General features: G+C 44.3%; 1 protein-coding gene across 2 annotated transcripts; it reads left to right on the top strand.

The window, feature by feature from the left end:
* The first annotated feature begins 1256 nt into the window (after positions 1–1256).
* On the top strand, positions 1257–21608 carry LOC133474475 (clusterin-associated protein 1-like). Of its 2 annotated transcripts, none has more exons than XM_061766246.1 (12): positions 1257–1393; positions 1517–1628; positions 1818–1902; positions 1974–2150; positions 10614–10709; positions 10868–10951; positions 11037–11170; positions 11510–11648; positions 13229–13295; positions 13420–13518; positions 13760–13800; positions 21196–21608. In XM_061766246.1, the coding sequence occupies exons 1-12, from the start codon at positions 1282–1284 to the stop codon at positions 21199–21201; spliced, it is 1152 nt and encodes a 383-aa protein (XP_061622230.1). In that variant the 5' UTR covers positions 1257–1281; the 3' UTR covers positions 21202–21608. The 2 variants fall into 2 exon arrangements, with proteins under 2 accessions (XP_061622230.1, XP_061622229.1); XM_061766245.1 differs by lacking the exon at positions 21196–21608 and adding an exon at positions 13983–18263.
* Positions 21609–22278: the final 670 nt, after the last annotated feature.

Raw genomic sequence — 22278 nt, 5'->3', positions numbered from 1 at the left:
CCACGCAGGCACGGGGAGAACATGCAAACTCCACACAGGCGGGGCCGGCGATTGAACCCGGGTCCTCAGAACTCTGAGGCTGACGCTCTAACCAGTCGTGCACCGTGCCGCCGCACAGGTTACAATTAGAGTAAAAAGAAAAAAAAAACTGAAAAAGCAGGGATAACAGGCGGATTATTTATAATATCACTTCACCAGAATCATACAGTATGTAATGACAGTCACATGCATATTTCAAGAAGGCTTTTATTTTTGAAGTGCAAAACCAGATCTTCATGAAATGTCCTGTATGGGTGGCGTCATGGGATAGTCTGATATATCCAAGAAGTGGAATGGTTGAGTAAGAACAGGGGGATTATTTTTAACATCAATCTGAAATCGAATGTAATGACAGTCCCATAGGCAGATTTCAAAAGGCTTTTATTCTGACATGCTACATAATAACTCTATGAAACTTTCTGTGTGGCATCCTGGTATCTCCCAAAAGTGGAATGTTTGAGTTCAGTAATAATGGGGGATTATTTTTAATATCACAGATATAATGAGAGTCACATTTGCGGATTGAAACACAACATCAGGTCTTCATCAAACATTCGGTATGGCATTCTGGGATAGTCGAGTATATGTATGTCCCAGATGTTGCATGGTTATATTTAATTACATCGTGAAATCAGATATAATGACAGTCACAAATGCTCCCTGGGTGATACACTGGCATGACCTAGCAACGAACACAAATTGAATGATCTTATGATAACAGAGTAATATTTGTATATCATTATTTAACCGTGACTAACAAATCATGCGTGTGGCTGTGGTGACCCCTGATGGAACAAGCCGAAAGTGACACCAAAAAGGAACGACGTCCACACAAAGCCTTTCTTTCTTTCTTTCTTTCTTTGTTTTGAAGCACGTTACAGTGCAGAATATAACAAATCTATTGAAAATGTAAGTGGAGACTGGCTTGGACATAGAAAACGTTTTCATGACGTTTTTATCATTTCAAAAACGCGCTGAAAACAATTAACAAAGAAAAGTAAAAGTTCGTGTTATTCACGAATTGACGTATTTCAGTTCCCCCCCCCCCTTCTTTTTAATATATATATATATATTTTTTACCTCATGCCGCCCAAACGAGCGATTTTCGAATCGGTGACAGATTGCGTAATAATGACAACGTAAAGCAGAGCACGTCTTTGTGCGCTCCCTTTAATCATAAAAAACAGCATTGCAACACGTTTGGATCACACCATCTTGATTTAGAAACTGCAAAGATAATGGATGGATGTGCATTTACCTAAAACCTATGTTTGTGATTGTTTTTATTTGCGCACCCTGACTAAGCTTTGTCATTCAGTGCCCCTTCGCAGGATGTCTTTCAGAGACTTGCAAAGTAAGTACTCATACTGACATGTGATGTTGGTTTATACCATCCATCCATCCATTTTCCCAACCGCCTATCCTCACTGCGGGTCTGCTGGCGCCCTTAATGCTGAAATGATTTCTCCTTGGATAGATTTCACAGAAATGATGAGAGCTTTGGGCTTTCCTCGCTTGATATCTGTGGAAAACTTCAGAACGCCAAACTTTACGCTCGTGGCAGAAATCCTAATATGGCTTGCTAAATGGTATGTTTAAAACATCTCTATTAATACGAGTAATGTGATATAATTAGGAATAACGTTGTAGCATGTCAAAATTCTGTCATATTCTGTCCAAGTGATTTTCATCATTGCACTCATCCCCTGGTATACAGATGATTATATTACTGTATGTTATCTAATACAACCATGTACACCTTTATTTTCTCTATGTAGTTATGAACCCCAGATGGAAATTCCGACTGAGATGAACACAGAGTCAGACAGAATATTCCTCATCAAGACTGTGGCTCAGTTCATGGTAACATCTTAAGTTTAACAAGCACAAAGGCTGTTTTTCCTATCAAAGAATGTGAATCTCTCATGTGACAGGCAACGAAAGCTCACATCAAGATGAACACCAAGCGTCTTTACCAGGCTGATGGTTATGCAGTGAAAGAGATGTTAAAGATCACCACGGTGCTGTACAATGCAATGAAGACCAAGCAAATGACCCTGGGGGACAGAGTGGAGGAGGACACCAAGTTCAAGTTTGAACTGGGCACTCGAGTGAGATTTGTTGCCTTTATTCCTGTGACTAAATATAACTGAATATTTACAAATGATAAGTTACGATAAATGCACATCCATCCATCCATTTTCTACCGCTTATCCGAGGTCGGGTCGCGGGGGAAGTAGCTTTAGCAGGGACGCCCAGACTTCCCTCTCCCCAGCTACTTCATCCAGCTCTTCCGGGCGGATCCCGAGACGTTCCCAGGCCAGCCGAAGGATGTAGTCTCTCCAGCGTGTCCTGGGTCGTGCCCAGAACACCTCACCAGGGAGGCGTCCGGGAGGCATCCGAATCAGATGCCCCAGCCACCTCATCTGGCTCCTCTCGATGTGAAGGAGCAGCGGCTCTACTTTGAGATCCTCCCGGATGACCGAGCTTCTCACCCTATCTCTAAGGGAGAGCCCGGACACCCGGCGGAGGAAACTCCCCCCCGAGGGACACGGTCGAACGCCTTCTCCAAGTCCACAAAACACATGTCGACTGGTTGGGCGAACTCCCATGCACCCACGAGGACCCTGCCAAGGGTGTAGAGCTGGTCCACTGTTCCACGGCCAGGACGAAAACCACACTGCTCCTCCTCCTCACTGGTCCGTCGACTTCCCGACGGACCCTCCTCTCCAGCACCCCTGAATAGACCTTACCAGTGAGGCTGAGGAGTGTGATCCCCCTGTAGTTGGAACACACCCTCCGGTCCACTTTCTTAAAAACGGGGACCACCACCCCAGTCTGCCAATCCAGAGGCACTGTCCCCGATGTCCACGCGATGTTGCAGAGGCGTGTCAACCAGGACGGCCCGACAACATCCAGAACCTTGAGGAACTCCGGGCGAATCTCATCCACCCCCGGGGCCTTGCCACTGAGGAGCTTTTTAACCACCTCGGTGACCTCAACCCCAGAGATAGGAGAGCCCGCCTCAGAAAACCCAGACTCTGCTCCCTCATGGGAAAGCGTGTCGGTGGAATTGAGGAGGTCTTCGAAGTATGCTCCCCACCGGCTCATAACGTCCTGAGTCGAGGTCAGCAGAGCCCCATCCCCACTATACACAGTGTTGGTGGTGCACTGCTTCCCCCTCCTTAGATGCCGGATGGTGGACCAGAATTTCCTCGAAGCCGTCCGGAAGTCTTTCTCCATGGCCTCACCGAACTACTCCCATGCCCAAGTTTTTGCTTCAGTGACCACCAAAGCTGCATTCCGCTTGGCCAGCCGGTACCCATCAGCTGCCGCAGGAGTCCCACAGGCCAAAAAGGCACGATAGGGTGTCAGATTACGCGGTTCGGGGATTGCCGCCATGACAGGCACCAACCACTTTACGGCCACAGCTCCGGTCGGCCGCCTCAGCAATGGAGGCGCGGAACATGGTCCACTCGGACTCGATGTCCCCCGCCTCCCTCGGAACATGAGCAAAGTTCTGTCGGAGGTGGGAGTTGAAACTCCTTCTGACAGGGGATTCCGCCAGACGTTCCCAGCAAACCCTCACAATACGTTTGGGCCTGCCACGTTGGACCACAATACGTTTGGGCCTGCCACGTTGGACCGGCATCTTCCCCCACCATCGGAGACAACTCAACACCAGGTGGTGATCAGTTGACAGCTCCGCCCCTCTCTTTACCCGAGTGTCCAAGACATGCGGCCGCAAGTCCGATAACACGACCACAAAGTCGATCATCGAACTGCGACCTAGGGTGTCCTGGTGCCAAGTGCACGTGTGGACACCCTTATGCTTGAACATGGTGTCGTTTATGGACAATCCGTGATGAGCACAGAAGTCCAATAACAGAACACCGCTCGGGTTCTGATCGGGGGGGCCGTTCCTCCCAAACACGCCCTTCCAGGTCTCACTGTCATTGCCCACGTGAGCATTGAAGTCCCCCTGCAGAACGATGGAGTCCCCAGCGGGAGTGCTCTCCAGCACCCCCTCCAAGGACTCCAAAAAGGGTGGGTACTCTGAACTGCTGTTTGGTGCATAGGCACAAACAACAGTCAGGAACCGTCCCCCCACCCGAAGGCGGAGGGAGGCTACCCTCTCGTCCACCGGGGTGAACCCCAACGTACAGGCGCCGAGCCGGGGAGCAATAAGTATACCCACACCTGCTCGGCGCCTCTCACCGTGGGCAACTCCAGAGTGGAAGAGAGTCCAACCCCTCTCGAGAGGACTGGTACCAGAGCTGTGGGTGGAGGCGAGTCCGACTATATCTAGTCGGAACTTCTCGACCTCACACACCAGCTCGGGCTCCTTCCCTGCCAGAGAGGTGACATTCCACGTCCCAAGAGCCAGCTTCTGTAGCCGGGGATCGGATCGCCAAGGTCCCCGCCTTCGGCCATCGCCCAGCTCGCACTGCATCCGACCCCTATGGCCCCTCCCACAGGTGGTGAGCCCACGGGAAGGCGGACCCACGTTACCCTTTTGGGCTCTGCCCGGCCGGGCCCCATGGGTGCAGGCCCGGCCACCAGGTGCTCGCCTTCGATCCCCACCTCCAGGCCTGGCTCCAGAGGGGGGCCCCGGTGACCCGTGTCCGGGCAAGGGAAAACTGAGTTCATCGTCATCATAAGGGGTCTTTGAGTCATGCTTTGTCTGGTCCCTCACCTTGGACCTGTTTGCCATGGGTGACCCTGCCAGGGGCATAAAGCCCCAGACAACTTAGCTCCTTGGATCATTGGGACACACAAACCCCTCCACCACGATAAGGTAACGGCTCAAGGAGGGTGTCGCTTAATCTGACACCCTACGCTTGCCTTTTTGTAAAGTGACAAGGGAGCGAGCTGCCTCACGATCTGGAGTGGATTACTGGAAAATGCACATACAACATAAAACAAACCACGTTTAAATCGAGGATATATTTGTGAATTTGAAAAACGTGCAAATAATTTGTGGATTTCAAAAACACGCGTGTGAATTGGGGTGTCATGAACGGAACAGAGGACAGGATCCAAAAATGCACGACTCCACTACAAATGGACAGTTTAAAAAAAGAGAGGTTTAATATACGGGCAGAGGTCGGTACACAGGCAGGCTCCCTCCAGGAACTCAGAGGCGGTGGAGATGAGAGGAAGAGGGTACCTGTTTTTCACAGTTATGTCGTTGAGACTCCGGTAATCGATACAGGTCTTGTCCTTCTTGTCCACAAAGAAAAATCTGGCTCCCGCAGGGGATGAAGATGGGCGAATAATCCCGGCTGCCAGTGATTCATCCACATACCTCCCTCATTTTATTTGTTGTGCTTCCAGACAGCAAGTCAACTGCTGTCATAAGGTCTGTGGGGTGCAAGGGATTTGGCCTTGGACTTGGAAAAAACGTCTTTAATGTCCTGGTAACAGGTGGGCACTTGAGATAAATCAAGATCCCCTGATGGGGTCTGTGGATTTTCATTTGAAACATATCCCTGAACATCACATGGAGGCTTGAAACAGTTCTGGGTGCAATTGCTGCCCGATGACATAACATGCCCATGGGTTATGTAATTTCAACCATGGGTTCCCTAAAATAAGGTCATGATTCATGGCGTTAAAAACATGAAAACTAATGCGTTCCGAGTGGGAATCAGGAAATGTCAATATGAGTGTTTGGGTGCAGTGAGTGATCTTGCCCATAAAACTGCCGTCTGCAGCATAGGTGTTGCGGTGGCGTTTTATTTGAAAGGTTCTAATGTGCATTCATCTAACAAGGAGGGAGTTGAGTAAGTTTGCGTCAGAACCAGAGTCAATTAATACAGGTGTATGAATTTCTTGATCAGGAGAGCACAGTGACACTTTAGGAAGAACCCGGGCAGGTCTTCCTGAATGAAATTCAGACTCACCTCTCCCGTACCCTTGCTTCTGCAACCGGCAACCTTGACGTGACAGTTGGTCACGGAATGACCCAACTGCCCGCAGTAGAAGCACCGCCTTTCCCTCAGCTGGCGTTGATGTTCCTCAGGGGAGAGATGGAACCTGCCCAGTTGCATGGGTTCTTTCGTGGTGACGCTAGCCAGTAGATTGAGACCAGAAACAGGGGCTCTGCCTTTGTTTGGCTGGTCACCGAGGCTCATCCTCCAAGTGCGCGGTGACGCAGCCCTGCGATCCAGCTCGCGATCCAAAAGCCTTTTGTCGATTTTGACGCCGAGAGCGATGAGAGTGTCCAAGTTGGTCGGCAGGTCTAGTGGGACCAAACGATCCTTGACGGTGGGAGATAGTTCTTGAAAAAATGCATTGAGCAGTGCCCTATTATTCCACTGACTCTCAGCTGCTAGAATGCGAAACTCAATCGCGTAATCTGACACCCTGCGCTTGCCTTGTTGTAAGGTGACAAGGGAGCGAGCTGCCTCACAATCTGGAGTGGATTACTGGAAAATTTGCTCCATCGTCTTTATGAAAGAAGCCCAAGAATGACACGCGGCGGAATTGCGGCTCCATTCAGCAGTAGCCCACACCTCCGCACGACCAGTCAGGTGGGAAATGACAAATGCAATTTTTGCCCGCTCGGTGGGGAAGGCAGCTGCCTGCAGCTCAAAGTGGAGTTTGCGCTGAGTGATGAACGGCTTAATATTCCCAGAATCTCCAGAGAACCTCTCCGGTCGAGAGAGCTGTGCAGACAGCAGCGAAGGTGGCAGGTGGCTGCATGGTAACTGCTTCACATGGAAACGTTGGTACCGTGGCGGTATCGGGTGTTGAACCAACTGGTTCCTTCTTCTGAATCATTTTCATAAGAACTTCAAACTGTGAGGCCACCTGTCTCATCATATTGTCCTGATGCTCTGACAGTCCTTCTAGATGAAGGTGGAGAGCAGCAAGCTGCTCATCCTGCTTCGAGAGGCGTTGACCCTGCGCTTGAAGGGCTTTGCGCACCGGGTCTGAGTCTGCTGGGTCCATGTTATCGCCAGTTCATTCTGTCATGAACGGAACAGAGGACAGGACCCAAAAATGCACGACTCCACTACAAATGGACAATTTAAAAAAAGAGAGGTTTAATATACGGGCAGAGGTCAGTACACAGGCAGGCAATCCGAAAAGGCAACAGTATCCAAAAACGTGAGGTAAAAAGGCAAGGTCGATAATCGGAACAGGGACTTGTCTTACTGTGAGTCGGTGACGTGGAAACAAGGAATTCTGGAACGCGACGACAAGGTACAACGAACTGGCGACTAGAAAGAATGAGACACGAGGTTAAATGCACGGGGTAATGAGGGTGAATGAGGCACAGGTGGTGAAGATGCTCTCAGGAGCAGGTGTGTACGAGACAGGGGGAAGACAACAACCAGAACACACACCCATGACACGGGGATATATTTGTGGAAACGTGCAAATAGCTTGTGCATTTGAAAAACTCACATGCAAATAATTTTTAGACATATCTCTCCCAATGCTAAATTGCCCCTGATGTTGTACAATCATCTGACATGCATATCTGCATATCTTACCAGACATCAATCAACCTTTGCTCAGTATTTAGTAGCAGTACACTTTTGAGCTAATACAGCCATGAGTCTTGTTGTAAATTATGTAACAAGTTTTTCTCTCCTGGATTTGGGGATCCTCTGCCATTCCTCTTTGCAGATCCTCTCCAGTTCTGTCAGGTTGGATGGTGAACGTTGGTGGACAGCCATTTACAGTTCTCTCCAGAGATGCTTAATTTGGTTTAAGTCAGGGCTCTGGCTGGGCCATTCAAGAACAGTCATGGCGTTGTTATGAAGCCACTCCTTCGTTATTTTAGCTGTGTGCTTTGGGTAGTTGTCTTGTTGGAAGGTGAACCTTCAGCCCAGTCTGAGGTCCTGAGCACTCTGGAGAAGGTTTTCATCCAGGATATCCCTGTACTTGGCCGCATTCATCTTTCCTTTGATTGCAACCAGTTGTCCTGTCCCTGCAGCTGAAAAACACACCCACAGCATGTTGCTGCCACCACCATGCTTCACTGTCGGGACTATATTGGACAGGTGATGAGCAGTGCCTGGTTTTCTCCCCTCATACCACTTAGAATTAAGGCCAAAAAGTTCTATATTGGTCTCATCAGACCAGAGAATCTTATTTCTCACCATTTTGGAGTCGTTCAGGTGTTTTTTTAGCAAACTCCATGGGGGCTTTCATGTGTCTTGCACTGAGGAGAGGCTTCCGTCGGGCCACTCTGCCATAAAGCCCCGACTGGTCGAGGGCTGCAGTGATGGTTGATGTTCTAGAATTTTCTCCCATCTCCGACTGCATCTCTGGAGATCAGCCACAGTGATCTCTGGGTTCTTCTTTACCTCTCTCACCAAGGCTCTTCTCCCCCGATTGCTCAGTTTGGCCAGACGGCCAGTTCTCGGAAGGGTTCTGGTCATCCTAAACGTCTTCCATTTAAGGATTATGGAGGCCACTGTGCTCTTAGGACCTTAAGGGCAGCAGAAATGTTTTTGTAACCTTGGCCAGATCTGTGCCTTGCCACATATCTGTCTCTGGGGTCTCCAGGCAGTTCCTTTGACCTCATGATTCTCATTTGCTCCGACATGCACTGTGAGCTCTAAGGTCTTATTTTGACAGGTGTGTGGCTTTCCTAATTCAAGTCCAATCAGTATAATCAAACACAGCTGGACTCCAATGAAGGTGTAGAACCATCTCAAGGATGATCAGAAGAAATGGACAGCACCCGATTTAAATATATGAGTGTCGCAGCAAAGGGTCTGAATACTTATTGCTGTGTGATATTTCAGTTTTTCTTTTTTAATCAATCTGTAAATAATGTCAACAATAAAAAAAAATTCTGTCAATATTGGGTGCTGTGTGACATTAATGAGGAAAAAAATGAACTTAAATGGCTGCAATATAACAAAGTGTGAAAAATTTAAGGGGGTTTGAATTAATTCGGTACCCACTGTATGTACACAACAAATTGATGGATAACTACTATTGAAATGACAAGCCAGTAAAAATGGTTTGTTCAATTGTTATTCAGTTTATTTTACAAGGGGGATTTATCACATAAAATGCTTGCATCACCTCAACATTATTCAAAGTGAAGACCTGTCGATGCACATTATTTGCTTTCTTAGGCCACATAAAATGATGTGATGCACTGGATCTGGCCCCCAAGCCTCGAGTTTTATACCTGTGAGTTAGACCTATTAGATTATTTTTTCGACTGCATGAACTCTAAAATCAAAAGTATTACACAATTATCAAAACCTTACACTCAAAAAGCGAAACATCGGCCCAGATTTTCACAACTATAAGCACAATCTCAGCCTCACACATTTTGCAAAACAATACACATCGTCATTTGCAAAATACCAAACACTCGTACAAACTAGACAGAACTATATAATGATGTCACTTCCTTGCAATTCCAAAGCACTGACTTTCAAATTGGCACACCTATGAGCCAATTGGTCAAACACAGCCATCAGGTGTGCAAGCACACGATTGCTAAATTGTAGACACACAATCTGGTTTAAGCACTATAAAATAAACTGCAGCAGGTGCGTTACCTCTCTTCAACCAAAATGGAAGAAGAGTAATGAGGGTGACGGGGGGAATCCACAGAGGAGGTGAAGGTGGAAGTGGAAGACCTGAAGAAGAAGAACATGCTCAAAGAGGAGGATGATTCAACATTTGAGATGGCTCTTGCCATGTTTTCTTGCAAATGAGGATATCGCCTGTGTTGTTGAATTAGTAATTGTTAAATTCTCTGGCCAGCTCAAGCGAGTCGAAGAGATAATGCATTTTCTGTTTTTTTTCTTTTTACTGTAATTGTAACCTGTGCTGGATACAGTATTTTATGTCTGATATTTGCTGAGCTAGGTGTCACAGTGGACGACTGGTTAGCACATCTGTCTCACAGTTCTGAGGACCCGAGTTCAAATCCAGCCTTGCCTGTGTAGGTTTTCTCTGGGTACTCCGGTTTCCTCCCACATTCCAAAAACATGCAGGGTAGGTTAATTGAAGACTATAAATTGCCTGTGGGTGTGAATGTGAGTGCAAATGGTTGTTTGTGCCCTGTGATTGGCTGGCGACCAGTTCAGGGTGTACCTCACCTCATGCCCAGAGTCAGCTGGGATAGGCTCCAGCACTCCCGTGACCCATGTGAGGAAAAGCAGTATGGAAAATGATTCAATGAATAAATTTGCTGAGCTTCGTGTTATGCACACTACTGTAATACCATGAAAAATGTTTTGTTGTGGTTCTCCATGTTGGCGTGTTGACTTGACTTGGGTATATGGAGAGAAATTATGTTGTCATCAATCTGCGACATTGGTCTTGTCTCGGGTTTTCTTGGTGAATTTACACATTGTCAATTTGCATTATACATGCACACCTTGTCCTTGTATTACTGCTGCAAGACCAATTTCCCTTTAAGGGACAAATATTCTGATTTGACCCTTCTCAACTGAATTAATTCTGAACACGGATTGAACAATTGGTAAGAAAAAAAATCCTCAGAGATTTGAAATACTGTATTTTGAATGTCCTCAGAGTATGTAAATGAAAAGGTTTTATTTTTCCATTTGTCTTTATTCCAGATTTCAGATCTGAAAGCAGCTCGGCAACTGGCATCAGAGGCCACTTCAAAAGGAGCATCTCTGTATGATTTGTTAGGAAAGGAGGTGGACCTAAGGGTGAGAGAAAATATTCGCTGAACAAAGTCTTGATTTATCTAGATTTATCTGTTAAATTAAAGTTTAACTTTTCCATCCATCCATTTTCCATACCGCTTATCCTCACTTGGGTCGCCGGGCGTCCTGGCGCCTATCTTGTGTTATTTATTTTTCTTAAGAAATTGAGAACTGCTGCCATTGCAAGACCTCTGGAGATCAATGAGACAGAAAAGGCCTTGAGACATGCCATCAAGGAGGTCTTGGTTTGTATCTCTTAAAATGTTTTGATATTATGACCTTGAACAATAATTTCCTTCATATACTAGCATAAAATCTTTGTCCCTTAAGGAGAGTGTGGAGAAGACTAAAATCATGATGAGGAATGTTGTTTCTGATGTTGCCAGTCTGGATGCCAAGAAAGAAAAGAAACATTGGCAGCTGGAAATGAATCAGAGGAGACTCCAAACTCTGCAAAGTGTCAGGTTAGTTTACAACTTTTCTATAAATGTAAAAAAAAGAAATAAATATATTCCCTTGTAATGACAATGGAGAAATTCTCATTGAGGACGTAGCAGTAGGAGAAACTGGTGATTCTGTTTCAAATGCACAGTATTGGAACCATATGCCAAACCAACAATCATGAAGCTTAATGACCCCACTCATCATCTACTGTATGTGTCCTCCAAGGAATTCATGCAATAGGGTCAAAAATTGTGTGACACATCGAGGATAAGACTTTACCGTTTTGTTTGAACAGTTATCATTCTCACTGAAATGGTCTTTTTTTGTTAAACAAGACAATGTTCCTTTCAATCTCTCAGGCCATTGTTCATGGATGAATATGAGAAGATCGAGGAGAAGCTGGAGGAGCAGTACAAGTTGCAAGTGGAAAACTTTGCAAACTTTTATTTCCTTGAGTGGCAGCAGGAAAAACATATCAGACAAGAGAAGATGATTGAGGTGAATGAATGTAAAAGGGACTGTGTTTTTATTTTTTAGTGGAACATTAAAAAAAAAAAAAAAAAGTAACTGTCCCTGAATCACCTGCAGAAAGGATATTAAAACTGATCCGACCATCATGTTTGCAATTTGTCTAAACCATCCCAAACATTTTTTGGGTCACAGACGGGTTTCACATCAAGCAATACATTCATGGGCTGGCAAAGGAAAACAATAAAAACAACAACAAATATTAAAAATAAAACTCACCATTATTGAATGTAGTTTTTGTAATTAGTGGAAGCCCTGCACTGGTTTTTCTTCAATGAGACAGTCCCATCTTAGGGTAATAGAAAACAAAGACCCATTGTCCTGCCTTCTCTGTAATTTTGTTTAGGTCACTGTCATTTCAGAAAACTTGCTTCACAAGGCACAGGCTGAATGCACCTGATTTTCAAAGTAAAACTTCTTGTAGACTTTGATAAATAAAATATCCCGTGTTCAGTCTCTCCTTGCGACCCGTTCCAAGTGGTTCACAGACTAGTACTGGTTTTTGGTCTGGTGGTTGGGGATCACTGGTCTAAACTCAAATTTAACCTAGTCAACTCTGACAGCAAGTTTTCCAACCGGTTAAATTGGGTCAATTCTTTTTTTGTCTTGTCAACATTTCAATCTAAATTAGGAACCAGTCACACACCATGCGCAACATTAATGAATACACTGTCGGTAAAATAAAAAAAAATTAGCTTTGCTGGACTTTCACTGGCTTGTATTCCATTTTTGAAGCATTACACCAAACTCTTGTGTGCGCATTGACTTTATTTGCAATCAGTGTCCCACATTTCCGGGAGTATTTTGCAGTATAATATGGCAGATAAAATAATTATGAAAGGAAGCGCAAGGTTTTCTACCAAATTTGTAGGGGTATCTTTACTACACCCATCTCTGCTTCCGATCTCTGCCAACTGTCTCTTTACGATCTCACTGTCTGTAACATATTGTTGGCCATGTTATAATTTGCTCAAACCATACAAATAATTTACTGTATAATTTAACAACTAAAATACAATTCACACTATCTAGCAGATGTAGATTGACATCTGTGATTATTTTTGGTGATGTCACATTTTTGCCGAGCCTGGGACTAACAACTGGAAATGACTGTAATTTAAGTAATCCATAAACAACACTACAAAGATTGTTTCTTCTGCACGTAAATTATCACAGATGATCACTGTATTAAACAAAATACACATTTTATATAGTTGGGGGCTTTACATCAGGGGATGTCGCTGATATTTGTCAACTGTGGGCCTGCGAAGGCTTTTGAGTCTTTTGTGATTAAGAGCTATATGAATAAACTCGATTTAAAAGAAAAAGGAAAACAGACCATGAGGTAGGGACCTGCTCAAAAATCCTCACCTGACTAGACTACTGGGAGATCGATATCCACAAGAGAGACTTCTTAAACATTAAAAGTCTTCTGAGAATAAAAGTAAAAATATTTGAATTTAGGCGCATAAAAGGAAAAATGAGGAATCAAAACAATGTCTGCTTTGTCCTAGTCACTTGGTTTTAATATGTTCTCTGGATACCTGCAGGAGGAAAACAATCGAAAGAGGATGATGCAGCAAATGAAGGAGAATTATGAGGATTGTATGAGTTCATGTAAGACAAACACAATTAAGGAATCATGTTTAAAAACCTATAGATTTACCTTGTGGCACTCAGTAGTGTGTGTGTGTGTGCGTGCGTGTGCACGTGCGCACGTGCGTGTGTGTGTGTGTTGCAGTTAATGAAGAGGACACGCTTGATGACAAAGGCCTAGATGGAGACATTGATGACTGTCAAACTTCTAATCCACGGGTGACTCTAAATGACATTGTGGCAGGTAAGCAAACAAATTGGTTCAGATACAGCTCCAGTTTCATATGAGTACAAACTCTTGACATCATTTTGTTTTTATTTTATTGTTGCTAAAGTTATATCTTGGCACAAATGTCATCTACTAAAAATAAATACAATGAATAAACCATCACATAGATTATGATCTGCTAAAACTAAATAAACAAAATGATTATGACCCCGGACATCTACATAGACTGGGTTTATGTATGCTTTGTTTCACTTAGGAACAGCCATTGGGAAGATGCTGGGTGGTGACAGTGATGAGGTAAATCTATAGAAATATTTAAAATGTCTTGCCTGTATACTCCAGCTTCCTCCCACATTCTAAAATCATGGATGTTAGTTTGATTGAAGACTCTAATTGTCATTCGATGTGAATGATTGTTTGTCTCTATGTGCCCTGCTATTGGCTAGCCCATAGCTATGAATCTGAATTCTACCTTTCAGTCAGAGGAGAGCGAAAGAGATGAAGATGAAGAAGATGAGGGCCTGGGATTGGAGGGCTTTTTAGGGAGCCCAGAGGCAAGGGTGTCCTGCGCTTCCAGGGGAGCCATGAAACGCCCTCTGATGGATAAGAGTGATGATGACTTTTAAAATTCAGCTCAAACCATAGAAGTCAGACTAATTGTTGGTATACTCTTAATAGGAGACAGTATTTGCATGAAGAATACCACTTTTAATTTAGTGGAGTCCCTGTTATATCAATGTTAACATACCCTGAAAAGAGCATTGACGGTCCTCCTTTCAAATTCACTCCGGGTAAACATTGCCAGAGGTTGGAAGTAACGAAGTACTTCATTACTTTACTTAAAGGTCCCATATTTTGGCTGTTTAGACCTCCATAGAGTGACTCTCCAACATTAACTTAGTATGAAAGTGTCAATTTCATTTAATAAAACACCTTGGTTTTGTCATACTGGTGTCCAGAATAGGCCCCTCTGACAGCTACTTCTGTTTGACCCAGTTTTGTATCCACTTTGTCCATATTTGGCTAAACCCACTCCCCCCCTTTCCTCTGATTGTTTGCCTCCATGTAGAAGACCCACTGGTGAGAGGCCACGTGTTTATGTTGACAGCGCTGGCTTGGGGGCGGAGAGGTAGGCGGAGATCTTTGCTCGTGACATGGATTTTCCTTCTTTTCTTTTCGGCTTGTCCCGTTAGAGGTCGCCATAGCGTGTCATCCTTTTCCATGTAAGCCTATCTCCTGCATCCTCCTCTCTAACACCAACGGCCCTCCTGTCTTCCCTTACTACACCCATCAACCTTCTCTTTGGTCTTACTCTAGCTCTCTTGCCTTGCAGCTCCATCCTCATCATCCCTCTATCAATATACTCACTATCTCTCCTCTGAACGTGTCCAAACCATCGAAGTCTGCTCTCTCTAACTTTATCTCCAAACATCTAACCTTGGCTGTCCCTCTGAGGAGCTCATTTCTAATTTCATCCAACCTGGTCACTCCTAGAGAGAACCTCAACATCTTAATTTCTGCCACCAACAGCTGTGCTTCCTGTGGTCTCTTCAGTGCCATTGTCTCTAATCCGTACATCATGGCTGGCCTCACCACTGTTTTATAAACTTTGCCCTTCATCCTAGCAGAGACTCTTCTGTCACATAACACACCTGACACCTTCCTCCACCTGTTCCAACCAGCTTGGACCCGTTTCTTCACATCCTGACCACACTCACCATTGCTCTGGACGGTTGACCCCAAGTATTTAAAGTCCTCCACCCTTGCTATCTCTTCTCCCTGTAGCCTCACTCTTCACCCTCCACCTCTCTTAATCCATGCACATATATTCTGTTTTACTTTGGCTAATCTTCATTCCTCTCCTTTCCATGCCTCCACCTTTCTAACTGTTCCTCCACCTGCTCCCTGCTTTCACTGCAGATAACAATGTCATCTGTAAACATGCATGCAAATAATGCATCTGTAGTACTCTTTCTTGGCATGAAACCATACTGTTGCTCGCAGATACTCACTTCTGTCCTGAGTTTAGCCTCCACTACTCTTTCCCATAACTTAATTGTGTGGCTCATCAACTTTATTCTTCTATAGTTCCCACAGCTCTGTACATCACCCTTGTTCTTAAAAATGGGCACCACCACACTTTTCCTCCATTCCTCAGGCATGTTCTCACCCGCTAGCATTCTGTTGAACAAGCTGGTCAAAAACTCCACAGCCACCTCTCCTAGATGCTTCCATACCTCCACAGGAATGTCATCAGGACCAACTGCCTTTCCATTTTTCATCCTCTTTAATGGATTTCTAACTCCCCCCTTACTAATCATTGCCACTTCCTGGTCCACCACACTTGCCTCTTCTACTATTCCTTCTCTCTCATTTTCCTCATTCATCAACTCCTCAAAATATTCTTTGCATCTGTCCAGCACACTACTGGTACCAGTCAAAATATTTCCATCTCTATCCTTAATCACCCTAAACTGCTGCACATCCTTCCTTTCTTTATCCCTCTGTCTGGCCTACCTGTATAGATCCTTTTCTCCTTCTTTCGTGTTCAACCTGGCATAGATGTCATCATATGCCTCTTGTTTGGCCTTTGCCACCTCTACCTTTGCCCTATGTCGCATCTCAATGTATTCCTTTCGCCTCTACTCGGTCCTCTCAGTGTCTCACTTCTCCTTCGCTAACCTCTTTCTTTGTATGATTTCCTGTACTGTGAGGTTCCACCACCAAGTCTCCTTCTCTCCTTTCCTGCCAGAAGATACACCAAGTTCTCTCCTGCCTGTCTCTCTGATCACGTTGGCTGTAGTGGTTCAGTCTTCTGGAAGCTCCTCCTGTCCACCGAGAGCCTGTCTTACCTCTTCCCGAAAAGCTGCAAAACACTTTTCCTTTCTCATCTTCCACCACATAGTTCTCTGCTCTGCCTTTGTGTTCTTAATCTTCCTCCCCACCATCAGAGTCATCTTACACACCACCATCCTATGCTGTCTAGCCACACTCCCCTACCACTACCTTACATTCGGTAACCTTCAGATTACATCGTCTGCACAAGATGTAATCCAAGTGCGTGCTTCTACCTTCGCTCTTGTAGGTCACTCTATGTTCCTGCCTCTTCTGGAAAAAAGTTTCACTCCAGCCATTTCCATCCTTTTTGCAAAGTCTACCACCATCTGTCCCTCCAAGTTCCTTTCCTGGATGCCGTACCCATCACTACTTCATCACCCCTGTTTCCTTCACCAACATGTCCATTATCTGCAACAATCACGACTCTCTCTCTGTCTGGGATGCTCAGAACTACTGCGTCCAACTCCTTCCAGAATTTCTCTTTCACCTCTAGGTCACATTCTACCTGTGGGGCATAGCCGCTAATCACATTATACATAACACCCTCAATTTCAAGTTTGAGCCTCATCGCTCCATCTGATACTCTTTTCACCTCCAAGACATTCTTAGCCAACTCTTCTAGCCTTACTTCCTTTCCACCCGGTCTCCTGGACACACACTATATCAACCTTTCTCCTAATTATCATGTCTAACAACTCCTGAGATTTTCCTGTCATAGTCCCAACATTCGAAGTCCCCACATTAAATTCTAGGCTCTTTGCTTTCCTCTTCTATTTCTGCCTAAGAACCCGCTTTCCACCTCTCCTTCATCTTTGCCCGACAGTAGCTGTATTTCCACCGGTGCCCTGCAGGTTAACGATGCCGGGGGTGGACGTTGTTAACCCGGGCCATGACCGATCCGGTATGGAATTCTTCAGATGAACGCTTATATTTGTTTGGCAAAGTTTTAAGATGGATGCCCTTCCTGACGCCACCCTCTGCATTTATCCGGGCTTGGGACCGGCCTACAGTTTGTACTGGTTTGTGCCCACCATAGGACTGCATTGGCTAGTGACGTAGATAAGCTTGAGAAATTTTAATTACCTGATTTCAGGTTTCTCGGCAGAAAAACGACTAACTCAGGAATGCGTGGAAGATTTTAATTCATATTTCACATGTTTATTGAGGCACCGTAGAACCAAAATAACATCCTAAATACGTGAAAAAGTTACGTTAAAATATGTGACCCTTGGGTATATTTTTCAGGTGTCTGTACTAAGTATTTATTTTTCTGGAGAATTAGGACTTTTACTCCTTACATTTGAAACAAAAATAGCTGTACTTTCTACTCCTTACATTTTAAGAGTTTGTTCCTTTTAAAACCTGAAATTAACGATGACGCAACGTAAAAAGCAGAAAGCCCGGAAGTAGGCAAGTCAAGCGCGTTGATCATAGACATGGTAAATATGACACTCCAATTTGAGCCACGTGCCTGGCGACGCTAAGCTCGTGGAGGTAAAGTGTCTGCGTATTCCATGTTTGTGGATGACGAAACCAAAATAACAAGGATTCCTGCACGTTGGGATGTTTATGGTTGCTCAGATGTCGAACAATCACAACAAGCAAACTCTGAACTGGGAATAACCTTTCATAGGTAAGAATATTTTATTGGCTCTCTTTTTCCCAAAAGTACCTGCAATGAATGTACCATGTTAGTTTTTTAGAAAGCGAGCTTGTTGAAGTCTGGCACACTGGCAATAAATTGTCACCTTTGAGCGTGAACATATATTTCCGACATTTGCCCAGTGCACCCAAAAAAAAAAAAAAAAAAAAAAATCAAAACAAATAAAACCCAAATCAAAATAATTTACTCATTTACAACTAGTTTCAGTTAATCCCTCACCCCTCCCTTTTGGCAAGTGGGCAAATGTTTGAAAGTTGAAACAAATCTAGCTTTTTGATTTTTAACTATTTGTTGTATATAATTTTCAACAATCTAAATAAATGCTTGTCTTTTTATTTAAGCCTACGTGTTTTTATTTTTGTTTTGTCCATTGTTGCCCCCAGAGAAAGCATGCCAATCATCTGGAGAGATACAAAAATCTCACGATATCTATTTTATTATTGGGTTGAAAAATGTCAATTATTTTACTTAAGTACTTTTTACTTACTTGAAGTGGCTTTAGTACTTTTACCAGACTTGTTTTTTCGCACTGGTATCAGTACTTAAGTACTCAATACTCGTACTGTTGACATCTTTGAACATTGCTGATTTAAAGGGGAGATTATGGAAAATGTACTTATTGTATCCAAAAACTTGGGCCGCTGGTGTGGAAAAGAAAAAGAAAAAAACCAGTAAATTTTATGTGATTATTTCTGAAAATGTATCTGTGAGCAAGCAATTCTTAGTTTTACTGGATTGTGATACAACAAGCTGGAGTAATGTCTTGCACGTCTGCCTCGCAGTTAAATTTTTTTTTTTTCTGGAGGTACTCCGGCTTCCTCCCACATTCCCAAAACATGCATGGTAGATGAATTGAAGTCTAAATTACTCATAGGTGTGAATGCAACTATAAATGTTCGGCTGTCTATAGGTGCTCTGCTCTGGTGACCAGTCCAGGGCGTACCCCTCTCTGAGGAGGACGAGCAAAATGGTTCGATGGCGCCAGGGGTGATTCTAGGATCAGAGGTTTAGGGGTGGTGAGCTCTCTGGCGAGGCAAGAGAAATTTCACTGTTTTGTGCAGCCATCCATCCATTTTCAACACCGCTTATCCTGGGTAGGGTCACGGGGTGCTGGAGCCTATCCCAGCTGACTTCGGGCGAAAGGCGGACAACACCCTGAACTGGTCACCAGTCACTTGCAGGGTACATATCGACACAGACAACCATTCACACTCACATTCACACCGTCACTGAGTGGGAACTGAACCCACGCCGGCTGCACCAAAGTGAGGTGAGGGTACCACTACACCATCAGTGTCCCGCTTTGCCGCTTTGTGCATTTGAACGCAATCTCATCCCCGCATTTGGAAAAGACAAGCGCATAACTAAAGCAACTAAACAAGCTAATCTCATATTTTAATGTCGAACCACAAGTACGCAAGAAGAATGGATTTGAGTCATAGAATAAATATACCGTAACCCCAATTTCTGGGGAAAGACAACTCAATTGATACAACAGCTCCTCAAGATACATACAGTGGGACCTCGAGAGGGGGGGTGGGTTTGGGGGTTGAGGGGTCGTCCGATATAGCAGAGTGTCTGTTACATTGAAGTACTTTTATTTTTGAGGCCATATGCACCCCCTATTACTGTACAGTACAAAATTATTTTTTAGTGTAGTTTTTTTTCTTATTCTTTTTTTTGAGTGGTCTAAAACACCCAGTACAGTACAAAGTTAGTGTAAATAAATTATCGGACTCGTCACTTTAAACTGCTTAAATGTATTGAAGTCTCTGTGCCATTTCCACAATGGCCACTGTACCAGACTATTGCTCTATTAGTCATTTCAAACTGCTCTAAATTGCTTGAGAGCTCTGCATCATTTGCACAATTGTCAAAAAAAAATATATATTTTGGCATTACCACATTACTGCTAACCTTTCAGTGCTCAGTGACTCTCCATACTGTGTTTTTATCTTTTTATGTCGCAAAAGTATTTTCTGTCAAATGGCCGTCTGACTCCAACTCCTGGAGTCAAATTTCCTTGTGTTTTTTTGACTTGGCAAATAAATATTGTGATTCGGATGCCTTTTTTACACCCACAGTGTTGGTGCTGGTGTAGGTGTAGGTGGCTCCTCAGAAACAGGGTGGAGATTCTTTCTGAGAACACAGCCATCTTGTCAGTCCATTCTTTCAGTGGCAACACCAGGACTTGGACGAATACACCGCATTTGCTGTTGAATAATTCCAGCAAGAAATCCAGGTCGCTCTGCTCTATACATTCACCCGCCGCCTCCTCGAAGCCCTCACATCAGTGTATCTTTACCTTAAAGAAGAAACTCCTGCTGGCCGAGGTTATCTAAATATCTAAATGATGGTTAACTCTTCCCATGGTTCAGATGAACACATATTTCGGCATGACTTGCGGGACGAGATGGTTTAATACAGCCCAATTATTTGAGTTCAGTGCACCTTTGTCAGCAGGCAGTGCTCATCCATCCTCATCCTTCTTGTACAAACACAGCTCACCCATCTCATATTGGAATCTGTACTGCCACGATTCAGACCCTGTCGGTGGCCAGTTCTGCTCCAATTCATCAGTTTGGGATTGTTGAATCCATTTTAAATAGATTTGTTTCTTGTGCGGCGCATCTGTGTTTGATCCGGAACCCAGTAGATAAATGCATAGTCTTGTTTCATTGATCACTTTGATGTTGTCTGCTTACCCCTCTGTCACTGACTGGGCGATTTTACAAAATATACTTTTTCAAAAAGCTGATAGACTCCTCCCACTGACCCTCTGTCAACCCCGTTTTTCCTTTCCTGATTTGTCCTGACATGTCTCCGGGGAGTTTTCTCCGGGCACTCCGGTTTCCTCCCACATCCCAAAAACATGCATTAATTGGAGACTCTAAAATTGCCCGTAGGTGTGACTGTGAGTGCAAATGGTTGTTTGTTTGTATGTGCCCTGCGATTGGCTGGCAACCAGTTCAGGGTGTACCCTGCCTCCTGCCCGATGACAGCTGGGATAGGCTCCAGCACGCCCGTGACCCTAGTGAGGAGAAGCTGGCTCAGAAAATGGATGGATGGATGGATGTCTCCGGGGATGACCGTGCGCGACCCTGTCTGACCTCACGAGGCATCATTATGTCACGTGATACTGTTATTGTTTTACAGGAGATTTTATAGCATGCACCATGTTTCCTCTCCAGGGATGACCGTGCGAGACCTGTCTGACTTCCCGAGGGCTCCTTAATTACAGCATGTGATCATCACAACCCCCTAAAGGTCAAAGGTGAAAGCCATAAGCCTCTCAGGACCATGAACCTGTCAAGACTTTAATGAAAGCGGCATTTTATACTTTTTTTTTCCAAAACTGAGCCCTCAGTCAATAGGCCGATCGTGAGCTACGGTGCACTGGCTCTTATAGGTTAAAAGAATGGTGCCTTCAGGAGCAAATGGGAAAACTATTTACAATTACAATCAATATCGTGCAACTTTCTCTTGTTTTAAATATATGGGGTGGCAACCGCCCCATCATGCCTCTTGCCAGCCCCCCAGGGGACCCTGACTGAGATGTGAATGTGCCCAATGTGCTTAATATGTACAATGTGAGTAATACAAAGACTTCTGATTTCAAAATGCATTGTCCATCAATTTGTTGTTTGTATATGTCATATGATGAGCCAAATAAACATTTGTTTTCACAGTCATAACGGCCCTCTGAGGGAAACAGTGTTTTGGAAAATCTTTTTCTGACAGAATAAGTAAAGAAGCAATCTTGTCTTTGTGGGTTTTTATTCCAAGAAAGAAAGAAATCTTCACAAAGAGAGAGACAGTCAAGAGAGGAACCTGCCGTTGTTTCGCGCTTCTCTTCTGAAGAACATGGAAGAACAAACGCACAGTTAAACTAAAAAGGGAGTGTGATGAGAAAAGAAGAAAGACCTGTTCATACAGATATCTTTGAGAGAAAAGGGAGGCTGGTAGAGTTCCTAGGTACATTTGAAAAAGTCACACAAGAACAAAGAACTATAATGACAAAAATTAGCTTGACACCCCCCTGCGTGTAAATGTATTTGTATAAGATTGAAAACAGAAAAATGGTACTGTATTGTAGACTAAGAAAAATCACCTTTGTGATTGTCATGAACATGCATGCATACATGCACACAAAATTTGTTCTCTGCATTTTGCCCATCACAGTGAACACACACACTTGTTAGTGGAATACATTGGAGCAGGGGGCAGCGGAAGCGCCTGGGGAGCAGTTCGGGTTATCAGTGTCTTGCTCAATG

The sequence above is a fragment of the Phyllopteryx taeniolatus genome, chromosome 2 (assembly GCF_024500385.1).
Source record: "Phyllopteryx taeniolatus isolate TA_2022b chromosome 2, UOR_Ptae_1.2, whole genome shotgun sequence".
Classification (NCBI taxonomy): domain Eukaryota; kingdom Metazoa; phylum Chordata; class Actinopteri; order Syngnathiformes; family Syngnathidae; genus Phyllopteryx; species Phyllopteryx taeniolatus.
The sequence above is the reverse complement of the archived record's forward strand: the minus strand, read 5'-3'. Positions and strand labels throughout refer to the sequence as shown.